The sequence below is a fragment of the Tachysurus vachellii genome, chromosome 20 (genome assembly GCF_030014155.1).
Source record: "Tachysurus vachellii isolate PV-2020 chromosome 20, HZAU_Pvac_v1, whole genome shotgun sequence".
Taxonomy (NCBI): domain Eukaryota; kingdom Metazoa; phylum Chordata; class Actinopteri; order Siluriformes; family Bagridae; genus Tachysurus; species Tachysurus vachellii.
In genome coordinates, this window is record NC_083479.1 from 11663771 (window position 1) to 11676643 (window position 12873).

The window sequence follows — 12873 nt, forward strand, 5'->3', positions numbered from 1 at the left end:
CCAATCTGTAGTTAGGGAACCAAGAGAGCCAAACTGGCTGCATTCTCAGTGAATCACAGTAATGCTAGTCAAATGAAATCGCTCAGATCGTAGTGGTCAAATTGTAGATCTGGCTTGTGGGAAATGAGGGGAAATCTGGCTTGTTCTGTGAAACTAGCTAGTTCTTGGCCACATGAGTCCTACATTTGAGTCATGATTCCTCTTCTAAATTCTTCCCTATTCCATCTCAAGGTTTTTTCTGACCATCACTGCCTCTGGATTAATCATATAATCCAAAATGTATGTAAAGCTGCCTTGTGACTACAACAAGTAGTACAACAAGTTATCTAGAAACATCCTATTCAAGCATTTATGAGTCTAAAAGAAAATTGCCTACAAGGCATTTTCTCTTGGCTTATCACAGCCAGAAAAAAGAGCTTATTAAATTTTTTTTAAAGAAACATATGACCAAACCTTAGAAACCAAAATTTTAGCTATTTGTGTTCTATTTGGAGCATAACGCTGCGCTGAAAATAAAGTAACTGGATGCATCACAAATTGGCTTTAATTGTAGATATGAAGAATTCACTTCTAAATAAATAAATACCAAAAATAGTTCTGCTGCTTTAAAGATTTTTAAGATCGCACTTTTGCGTAGGTTTCCCTCTTCCACTTCCAAAAGCTAATTAATGCACACACAAACACACACACAAACACACACACACACACACACACAGACACTCACTATAACAAAAAGAAACGCACAGCATTCTTCTCCCTGTCTTACTTTCCATGACACAAACATTATCTCAGTCATGGACACAATTTTATAAACACTCACACATCATCTCTGTCCTTCCCTCTTCCAAAACATGAGCAAAGAAATACAAATCCACATGAAGCATCTTTCATTGATCACAGTGCCAAACTTGGCATAGAACTAAGCACAAAACACCGTCACTAATCACAGACTGTTCCAGGCAATTATCTTCTCAAACACTGAGCATGTGGAGGAGCGTCTGAGCTGTCACTCACAGCGGCTTGGATGACAGCAAGCTAAGCTCGCAAGTTTTGTTCAGAGCTCTAGGCTCAGTGCCTGAGAAAGTTCCCTTACATGATGTGAATGCAAATGTTTAGTAAGCTATGCAGTGGACCTTTGCTCCAATATCTACAGGCTGTCTTCACTTCTCTCTCTCTCTCTCTCTCTCTCTCTCTAACACACAAAGACAGACATATACACACACAGCTGACAAACACACACAGCCTGAGGTGCTCAGCAAGAGACAGCAAAACAAGGCCTGATTCAAATAAACTTTTAGCAACCATGCCAGAAAGTTGTGATTCAGAGACTCTGAGCTAACTGCAGAGCTCTGTGGAGGTTCTAATACAAAACATTTCAGGCTGAAGGACACACAGCATGATGCAGAGACACAACCTTCTTCCTACTGTCACGGTGTGTCACTGAGTCTAAAATAGAATAATGTTTTCACAGAATTTAATTACAAAAACAACACATAGTCAGAGTTGTGAGTTCGTAGTAGGAGTTAAAAGAGAAGCCCAAATACCTTTTCAGCCACTGTCTACACTTACTGCTTTACTGATGTGTTATTAAAGTCTAAGATTAAAGCAGTGTCAGGTAAAATACCACTCCAGAGAAATCAATTGCTTATAGCACACTTTCCACTAGAAGTTAAGAGCCTTGCACCATTCAGCATCTACATTAATTAGCCCCGGTGAGCAAAAGTCAATAACTTATTTAGCAAAAGCAAAATAATGGGGTAACAAAGTAGGCAGTTACCAAGGCAACAGTGCTTATTACATTTGGTATAATAGTCCAGGCAAAAAAACAATGTTGTGTATATAAGAATATAAATTTTAGCAAGTAATAACATCATTAGTATACCAAGTATTGATTCCTAGTGTCAGTACTTTGTTACAGTCAGAGGTAAAGATTTCCAACAAGGGAATATCTTCAGTGCAAAGATTTTTTGGTTTATCAGTATTATGACAAGCTGTGTGTTTTTGACTTCTGAACTTTCACAACTATTTACAAGAGAGTGAAAATGAGAGTGTGAGAGAACGACTGTTTACAGCTGTTTGATCTGCTATACAGTAAGTGATAACTGCAGCTAACTTTTGTTGTGGATGCTCAACTATATTCAGTGTAACTATAAATGGATAAAAAGTATGTTGAAATGTGAAATTCTGCTGTCTACAAAAAAAATCCCGAAGGACAATGTGCGGTCATCTGTTCGTGACCTCAAGCTGAAGCGAACTTGGGTTCTGCAGCAGGACAATGATCCAAAACACACCAGCAAGTCCACTTCTGAATGGCTGCAGAAAAACAAAATGAAGACTTTGCAGTGGCCTAGTCAAAGTCCTGACCTGAATCCTATTGAGATGCTGTGGCATGACCTTAAAAAGGAGGTTCATGCTCAAAAACCCTCCAGTGTGGCTGAATTACAACAATTTTAACGAGAATTACGACGAGTGGACCAAAATTCCTCCACAGCTCTGTAACAGACTCATTGCAAGTTATCGCAAGTGTCTGCAGTTCTTGCTGCTAAGGGCAGCCCATCAAGTTGTTAGATTTAGCATCAAACACTTTTTCACACAGGGCCATGTAAGTTTGGATTTTGTTTTCCCTTAATTATAAAAACCTTCATTTACAAACTGCATGTTGTGTTTACTTGTGTTATCTTTGACTAATATTTAAATTTATTTGATATTCTGAAACTTTAAAGATTGACAAACATGTAAAAAACAGGAAGGGGGCAAACACTTTTTCACACCAAGTCAGATTTCAACTCAGAACTGATCAGTAATCCTGCATGAGCATATCAACAACTGAAGGGCATTTTTCCTTCTGTTAAAGGACTCTGGCTTCCAATGAACAGATCCTCAGTGAGATTAAAGTATATACTCAGGTGTCCACACATACTGTACCAAGCGGATTCACTGTGTTAATTATCATGAATAATTAAAATACTTTTGGAATGATCTTCTTATGTCAGTGTCTTAAATAATATGAATCATGACTAGGTGGAAAATATACCTGATTATTCATAATACTAACAACCTCTCTATTCAATAAACATGCAAAATTGAAGATGTATGGACACAGAGAATTACAGTGACACCTCGAGATACGAGTGCTTTGACATATGAATTTTTTGAGATACGAGCTGTGATTCGACCATATTTTTGGCTTGAGATACGAGCAAATTTTTGAGATAAGAGCATCCGAGCCGCCACCACCGCCGAAACAAAGATCCCCAACAACCACGTGTGCTCTGTTTCCCCCGCCTCAGCTTCCCGCGTATCACACGGTTAAAGCCGCCTTTCCACTGCACACGACAAACGATGGCCAATAAAACGGAAGTCATTCATTTCCTATGGAGAGTCACAAAGGTGCTGCGTGAGGTGCCGACCATCTGCGGATCCGTAATTTTCGGATCCGTTTTGAGCGTTGGATCCGTTAAAAAATGTGAACTTGTGCAACTACACCGCATCTGATATGCCGACCGGACAGGTTTTTATTAAAACGACTGGCAGTTGTTAGTGAGGAAAGAGTGACAAAAAAGGCAAAAACAAGTGAAGAGAAAAGCGATGAAGAAAATGAAGCAAAATGAATGTAAAGAAAACAGAAATTGTACCAATTTAGTTCAGTTAAGAGAATTTCGTTAAAAAAGAATTTTAGTGAAGTTTAGTTAAGTTCCATTTAAGTGTAAAGTAGCATTAAGAGTGTACAGTAGCGAGGAAGTGAACGAAAGTGAAAGTGTAATTCCTCCTAACTCCTCCGCCTGTTTACTCCTCCCTCAACCTCCGTGCGCATCTTCCGTAAAGTAAAACCAGTTTATTTTTTTAACATTCTCTTTTATTACTGTATGTTTTTATACAATATTTGTCATTTATAAATACAGGTACTGTACATTTTTCATATTCAAAACACATAAACAAAACAACTGGAGTGGAATTTTGCGAGCTGGAACAGATTAATGGGATTTCGATTAATTTAAATGGGGAAAATTGCTTTGAGATACAAGCAAATTGAGATACGAGCAAGGTCACAGAACGAATTAAACTCGTATCTTGAGGTATTACTGTACTAGGATGTATACTAGAGAATAAACTAAAATGTTGGTTATAATGTCTCCCCTCGCTTATGTGATTTATTGATGTTGAAGGAGATGTATGGTGACAGGGAGCTCTCACGATGTTTTGTCTTTCTGGCTCTCCCTTTTAGTTAAGCTGTCATTGCTAGACCTGTGGGAGTCCCTGTTTGCACTATAATTACCAAAGACACACTGTCTTGAGTATTGTACACACCTATCATATTGAACAATCTGTGATTTCTGTCTGGAGTGGTATGTTTGCTCCTTCCATCTGATGTGATGCTGATGCAAGATTCTGAGATGCTGGAGTAAGATCCCGATACAATAAGCCTGTGGTGAGTTTTTTCTTCCCCCCCAGACCTGCATGATCCTGATGCACTGCATGTGCTATGGTTAATTCTTTTTTAAAACCTCTGCATAAACTATTGGATGCTGAAGACACAAAAATCTCCCAATCTGCTTAAAGTACAAATAAAGAATTGTTGTCCACCTACAAATTCTATATTTTCATCAAGATTTGAATCAACATAAGTTTGATATCCAAATCCTAATTATGTGAGATCAACCCTAGTTTTTGTCAATCCAACAGTGAAGTCTCAAGGCTGTGGCTTTCTATAAAACTGATGATGTCCCCTAAGGAACTATTGTTTGTTATAGAGTTTACTCTGTTGCAATATAAACAGCTCTGGAAAAAATTAAGAGACCACTGCAACATGATCAGTTTCTCAGGTTTTACTATTTATAGGTATGTGTTTGAAATAAAGTGAACGTTTTTGTTTTATTCTATAAACTACTGATAACATTTCTCCCAAATCCCAAATAAAAATATTGTCATTTAGAGCATTTATTTGCAAAAAATAACAACTGGTAAAAATAAAATAGAAAAAGAAAACATGCAGTGTTTTCAGACCTCAAACAATGCAAAGAAAATAAGCTCATGTTCATTTTTGAACAACACAATACTAATGTTTTAACTTAAAAAATCAATATTTGGTGGAATAAGCCTGATTTTCAATCACAGCTTTCATGCATCTTAGCATGCTCTCTACCAATCTTTCTCATTGCTCATGGGTGACTTTATAAAACTATAGCTGTGCTTTGTATGATGGCTTGTGGCCATCCGTCTTCCTCTTGATCACATTCCAGAGGTTTTCAGTGGGGACCAGGTCTGGAGATTGGGCTGGCAATGACAGAGTCTTGATGTGATGGTCCTCCATCCATACCTTGATCTGGTTGTGTACATGGAACATTGTCCTGCTGGAAAAAACAATCCTCAAGGTTGGGAAACATAGTCAGAGAAGAAGAAAGCAAGTTTTCTTCATTACAACCTTGTACGTGGCTTGATCCATGTGCCCTTCACAAAGACGAATGTGCCTGATTATCATCATCAATCCTCTACCAAATGTCATAGTGGGTGCAAGACACTGTGGATTGAAGGCCTCACCAGGTCTCTGTTTATCCACTGGACACCAATTTGTTGGGCAAAGATAAAAACTGGACTCATCAGAGAAGATGACCTTACTCCAGCACTCTACGGTGCAATCCTTATGGTCATTTGCAAGCCTCAGCCTGAATATTTTTTGCTTCTTATTGATGAAAGGCTTTTTTCTAGCTTTGCTTACCTTCAGCCCTGCTTCTAGGAGCCTGTTTCGAAACCATCCTTGCTGTGCACTTCACCCAAGCTGCCATCCATGAATTGGTGGTCATCCCTGTCAGTAACAAGTCATTTTTGCAATCTTTCGTTGTTGCTAATGTCTGCAGCTTGACCTTGTTCTCATGAACCGCTGTCTTTGAAATTTTAAGGATGGAAGCAACCTGACGCTCACTGTATCCCTCTGCCAGTAAAGACAGAATTGAATCCTTCTTTTCCTCACTCAAAACTTTTGCATTGTTAAATAGTTATTATTTGCCTTTAGTTACTTTTGAGGTACTAAGGTTTAAATAAGGTTAGTTAGGTTTGGTTTAGGTGATCACCTACTTCAATGAGCATAATGATGTGTGCATGTGTTGGAATTCAGCAGACACTGGAATGGAATGGCTGCTATACATGTAGAAATGCTGATTTAAGAAAAGTTTGGAATAAGTTCTTAATTTTTTCCAGTACTCAATAAAATTACTCAATAGGTTATATATTGTGCTCTGACCCCAAATTCCTCAGCTGGGACATACAAAGAAAAGTTTTCCACTGTGCTGAAATGTATGGGTTGTGCTAATAATAAAGGCCCCTTCTTCTTTTTTCTAGTTAACATTAGGTTTTTAGCAAAATAGTATAAACAGCTGGTTGCACAGCAGGCAGTGCTGTCTACTCACAGCTCCAGAGAGCCTGTTCTGATGAGCATAGCATAGGTGTGCTGTACTAAATTGCTCCTTGGTGCAAAGGTTTGTGTGAATAAGGGTGTATACATGGTATACTGTGTTTGGAGGGGGTATTCCTGCTTCATGCCCAGTGTACTAAGACACTGGAACCACTTGGTAAGAGTACTGAAATTAGTATTGATTAAATTTATTGATAGAAGCCGTATCAATAAAATCCTAAATAATATCCATCACTAGTCGAAAAAACTGTGCTGATTTGCATTTCTGGAGTGGCGGGAGCAGCACTGGATACCAGCCCGCTTTCCATTCCTGTGCTGGAATAAGTTACTGAATGTGGCCGGTAATGTGACATGCAGCAGAACAGCAAAGTGAAACCTTGAAGCAAAGCTTTATATTTAAGTGTAACTTTACAATGCAAGCCATGGAAATAACACCTTTGCAAATGCACCAATGTTTACATGAACAAAATATAAAAAGAAAATCTGATTTGGTAAATATTTAAGAGTAATGTTAACAATACATACATCTACATAAGCCCTTCTTGGCACACAATCTACATAAACATTTCTAAAGGTTTATCCCGTTAGTTTTTTGTTTTATTTTATTTTAAAGTTAACTAGGAAAAATACACTTCTGAAAGAAGGATATCTTGCCACATAGCAGTAATAATATCGCCATGCAAAATATAGTCATAACATAACACTGCATTAAAACATGTCATAACAGGCTTATAACAGTTATATATACACTGTAATAACATATTTAACTACATTTTCTCAAGTAAAGTGTGTTCCTTATTTCTGTATATAAGTTTATAAGAGTACTTATGACAGCATTGTGAAACAGTAATGAGGGTTATGTATGTATTAGCTTATTAAGCTATATTAAGCTTATTGCAGAGTTACAACTACAGTAACCAAATTATTTGTCAGTTGTCATGTCAGCCATTATGACCGATGATGCTTGAAGGAATAAGTCTTTATAAATATTTATGCAGGTTATCGGTTGTCATAAAGTACAGGTTGTGCAGCTTTCTTAACATTACAGTAACATTAAGCAAAGCACCTAATCTAAACTATCTAATAAGTGCAAAAAATCTCAGTTTTGGGTTTAGAAATCTAATAATAAATGTATAATGAAATATACTCCTGACAAAAGAAAATTCTTGTTATACTTCATAGTTATTTTTTGTCATGACGTCACTTTAATGGTAGATATCATTTCATGACTTTAATGTCTGCATATTAGTGAAACACAATAAGCAGATATTTGTGAATAAATGTACTGTACGAAATATGATAATGTCTTAAGCTTCGAATTGTGTTTGAGTGTGTGTAAAGTATCTATTAGTTTCCCATGTTTACTGGTCCAGTAAAGAGGTAACATGAACTTTCTATATTTTCTTTCTTTCTTTCTTTCTCTCTCTCTCTCTCTCTCTCTCATATACACACACATACACACACAAACAACCAATGGAAAGCAGGCTGTAATTGGAGAAGCAGAGTGAACAATAGAGATATTGTACTGAGCTATGGAAAGATAGGCAATGGGATAAAGAATGCACTCAAAAGATATAGACTGGAACTGATCAATAGCAAGTGTGTGAAGAACAGATTCAGCTCACACTTAATCTCCATCTCTCCCTGTCATTCCAGTTTCTCAATCTGTTCCTTTTATTCAAATTTCTTTATTCAGGGCATGTGTGGGTGTGTGTGAGTGGCCAGAATAGACAAGAGCACAAAACAGGGCACAAACCCCAACCACTAATACACAAACACACAACATATGCAAGACCTCCAACTGCACCAACTGCTCTAAAGTCGAAGTGTTCGATGAGCCACAAGTGTATACTTCCTCACTTCACCATCTCCATCTGCTGCATTCAGAAAATGAGGCTCCTCATAGTCAGCACTCATCTGTAAAGCAGGATGAGTGTAAGAGTGAGAAATGCAGAGAGAGAAAAATGACTAACAAGAATGACAGGAAGGTGAAGGAGTGTGAGAAAAGGATTATGAGATGATGAAGAAGAAGATTCCAGTAAGTCAGCTGTAGAGCGAGAAATGTAAGTTTGAGGAAGGGTTTCAAAAAGAGAAAGAGCCAGAAAGAGAGCAGGGCAAGCCACTCTGCTGCAGTTTTTTGGAGTTCAGGAACAACAACCTGAAAAATCCCAGCAAGCTAAATCATTCACCATATACATCCTGGAAAAACCTTATAATCTTCTAGTCTGTGGCAACACTCAAATAAATCAGCTGTTATAAACCTGATTGTGTGTTCTTACCTCAGAGCTGCTGTGCCACTGCTCCTGCATGGCTGCGAGTGTATAAACACAGGCTTCAGGCAGATTGTACAGTGTGTACAGGCTCGACAGGACGGCTCCCCTCTCTCTAGCCAGTAAAGTGTGTGTGTGTGTCTGAGATGTGGGGCAGCCCTGAAGTGCTTTCCCATAGCTGCAATCAGCGCTCTGCGGCACATAACAAAGTCCACTGCAGGAATCCCTGCCAAGCAGGAACCAAAAAGACCAGGGCCAGGGAGTACACCCAGAGCTGCTTCAGTGTAACACTGGGGCCCAAGAATGCCACAGAACAGCATGTTTTCTCCAGAATTTGTGAGAAAAGGTCTTACTGCTACCATGAGCTTAGATTTTTACAGACTCAGTACAAAGATACTTTTTGAGGGAGGATGCTGAATGAATGTGGGGGTGGGAATGCAAATGTGTGTAATTCGGGTGTGTATCTGAAACAAGAATCGAGGGACTGATGCATAATGCAGACAATACAAGATGACAGATAAAAGGCTAATAATATTAAATGAGCATTTTTAACATTTTTCAACTTAGTCTATAGCTGCTGCATATACCGTATGTGCAATGGCTAAGGACAAGAGCTGAAAGGCATAAAAAGAAAACCTGTTTATAAAGGAGCACTATTGCTGAATTATGTCAAAATCATTTATTCAACTCATCAACTCACAGAACACTCATTTGACACTTCGGTCAAAGGTATGTGTACATTACGCTCTAAATCTAAGCCTTTCTGGGTCCTGACGTAGTTTTGTGGGAAAGTATGCATAACAGCTTTTGTACTGTAAGACATTCCTTCATCCTTATCATCCTGCTAGAGTGGATTTGAAGTGTGTAGTGAATTGGCTTTACATAGTAAAGCATTTTAAGCATTTGTCAAAACTCAACACCAACACTTGGGCTTCCATTATAGGTGATTTTTGATTAAACAGGCTTTAGAAGTTTTCTCAATACAATAAAACTTGCAAAATCTCCTAATTCTTTTATTTCTCTCAGGAAATCCATTTTATCCTGGATAGGATCTTAGTTGATCCAGAGCCTATCCTGGGAACTGTGGGAGCAAGAATAATATGCCAATCTAGGGAGAACACTTCAACACACTCAAATCCAACACAGACATCCACACACACTCATTCAGGGCAAGCATAGACAATCCACCTACTGGTATGTTTTTGAGAGGAAAGAAGAAACCAGAAACCCAAAAGAAACCAACATCGACATTGAGACAGAAACAAAACTCCACACTGAGTAAAATCTAATCTAGTAATCTTGTTCATGGTTTTCTATTATACACTACAAGCATTGCAAGCATAGGCATAGAACTGTAAACTCAGATGGGTTTTAAAATTCAGTTAAAAATAGATTTCTCAAGAATGCCTCTGAGTTTCTGTATCAGCTAGCTTTATCACAACAAAGCATTAAACCCTGCCACACCCACCTCTTAGCCCACAATCCTGTTGTTCTGACCAGAGTAGTGACCGATTCATTCACCAACATGACACCAATGCACACTGAACTGACCATAAACTCTAATATTTATAGTCTCGCAAATGATTCAGCTTTCACATTATTCTGTATATACTGTAGTACAATTTAGCTCTTTTACAGCTTTTAGTCTAAACAAGTAGAACTCTCTGCTAATGGAGTCAAAGGAAAACCTCCACCACAAACAACTTTAATCATATTTGTTATATTAATTACATTAATTAGCATGCCAGAAATACTCTTCAAATATACACTATTCACCCAAAGCTTCGTAGTCATGTGACCATCACACTTATATGTGTTTCAGCCCCAAACTGTTAACACAAATATGGAATCATATAATTAATCACACAATTCCATTTACTGGAAGTAAGGGACCCAAACAAGACCTAGTATGGCAATGCTCATGTGCGTTGGTTTGGAAGAACTTGAGTGGCTTGCACAGAGCCCTGACCACATCCCTGCTGGAAACTGAATTGGAACTGTGTACCAGGCGTTCTTGTCTGACCTCAATGTCTGACCTCACTAGCGCTCTTGAGGCTGAAGGGCAAATTCCATGCAATATAGCCATACTACAAAATCTAAAAAAAAAAAAAAAAAAAAAAGTCTATCAAGCTGTCCAGATACTTTTAACTATATAATGTATATACTATGTGCAATTTACTTTTACATTTATTCAGCAGGGCATATGTAATGATAGTTGGAGTGAAAAGACCAGGTTATACAGTGACTGCACTAACAGCGTGCAGGAACTAAAACAGTGTGAGAAGTGTATTAGGTATAATGACCCAGAAAAAAGTTTTTCTGTCAGGCCTGTCACTATTAATGGAAAATTAGCTTAAATCAAAAATCAGAGATTCTGTAGTAGGACATTCAATGTTGCCTTTATTTGTTTGTCTTTATGTGTGTGTATATATATATATATATATATATATATATATATATATATATATATATATATATATATATATAAGGGATGAGCGAGTACAGCATTATCTGTATCTGTATCCGTATCTGTTAACCATATGAATTATCTGTATCTGTATCCGTACTCTGAGTGGGTGGGGCCTAACCCGGAAGTAGGCGGGATTGTCTTGAGATGGGCTGGGGCTTTAACCGGTAATAATTAATTTGTAATATTTATAACACTAGCATACTACCTTTATGTTTTTATGAAATACAGCAAAAACGTGTCAGACACTCAGTGTCTGGTTACTGGTTAGAGACAGCTTAAGGTTTAAAAAAGAAAAAAATCTCCGACAGGCAGAGACGCAATGCGAGTCACATTCTACCAAGCAAGCACCACGTCTGAACGAACCCACGTTTACCAGAACTCTACTGGTTAGTAAGTACGTATTATTGTTACAACCCGAAGTAAAAAGCTGAAGAAACCCTAAACGTTAACGGAAAAGACCCTCGAACCCGAGTGACTGAGGGAGAGACAGAGAGCTGTTCTGTGTGTGACTGTGAGTGAGCAGAGCGAGACACAGCAACACAATACATCTGTATGTGTGTAGGGGAGGGGCGCTGTGACTAGCCTATCACAAAACGCTGACACAATCAGCTACCCAATGATGATTTTCATTCAATCCGAGCACAGATATTGACTCGTATTACTCATATAATACTCGTATTCGGCAGAAGTGCTTTATCCGTACCGGATACTCGTTTCAGCCAAATATCCGGCTCATCTCTAATATATATACACACACACACACATAAAGACATATATATATATATATACATATATATATATAAGACATGGACACACATAAAGACATATATACTGTATATATATATGTATATATATATATATATATATATATATATATATATATATATATACACACTGTGTGTGTGTATATATATATATATATATATATATATATATATATATATATATATATATATACACACACACACACACACATATATATATATATATATATATATATATATATATATATGTGTGTGTGTGTGTGTGTGTATTTGTTATTATGTAATTACCAAGATTAAAATTCCATACACTGCTGGATGTTTCATCTGGCAACCCAGAATAAAATATTCATGTTTAATAACTGAGTTGACACATTTGAATTTCCTATATTTAAGGTGGTTTTACGGTTAGTTTTAGAATGATTTGTCTGTTGGAATTAGTGGTTACTATATTTGGAAAACAATTAGCTATGTTGGCTCTGGATAATTTCATGCCCTATTTTAACTGTATGGCACATTGAACAATACAGATTGTCATGAATCTCTTCATACCAATCTGGCTGTGGATTGAGATCTCTAATGAACACGACATTGGTGACAATGACAAGGGAAATCTCTGTGGTTTAAAGTCTGAGAGGAACTAACCTCAAAGAGTAACCCATCCTCTTCTGTATCTGGGTGAAACCAGATATAATGAGATTATAAATCATTACAGTAGTAAGTGTGTTGAAAGGATTTTCAGTATGAGCAGATTGTGAATAATAGTAAGGGGATGAGCACAGGCCAGTCTTTATGCTTATAATAGCACTCATTGGACAGTGTAAATCTTCAGTATCCATGGGAGATTATCTGCTGAAGCATAGGTGAGATAAGGGCATTAAACAGCTTTGGGGAAGTTTGAAACTTTAGGTAGCCACATGGGACTATCCACAACAACTAATTATACATTCATCTATTTTCATC

At 37.5% G+C, this 12873-nt stretch overlaps 1 protein-coding gene across 16 annotated transcripts in view; it reads right to left on the reverse strand.

The window, feature by feature from the left end:
- Positions 1–12873, reverse strand: part of dlg2 (discs, large homolog 2 (Drosophila)) — a 194733-nt gene that overhangs the window by 134795 nt on the left and 47065 nt on the right. Inside the window, exon 1 of one of the 16 annotated variants that reach the window (XM_060895367.1) lies at positions 8689–8954. The exons of the other annotated variants lie outside the window; for them this stretch is intronic. Within the exon in view, the coding sequence (XP_060751350.1) occupies positions 8689–8718 (30 nt within the window). The 5' untranslated portion in view covers positions 8719–8954. Of the gene's footprint in view, positions 1–8688; positions 8955–12873 lie in introns of those variants that run through there. 16 annotated transcript variants of the gene reach the window in all.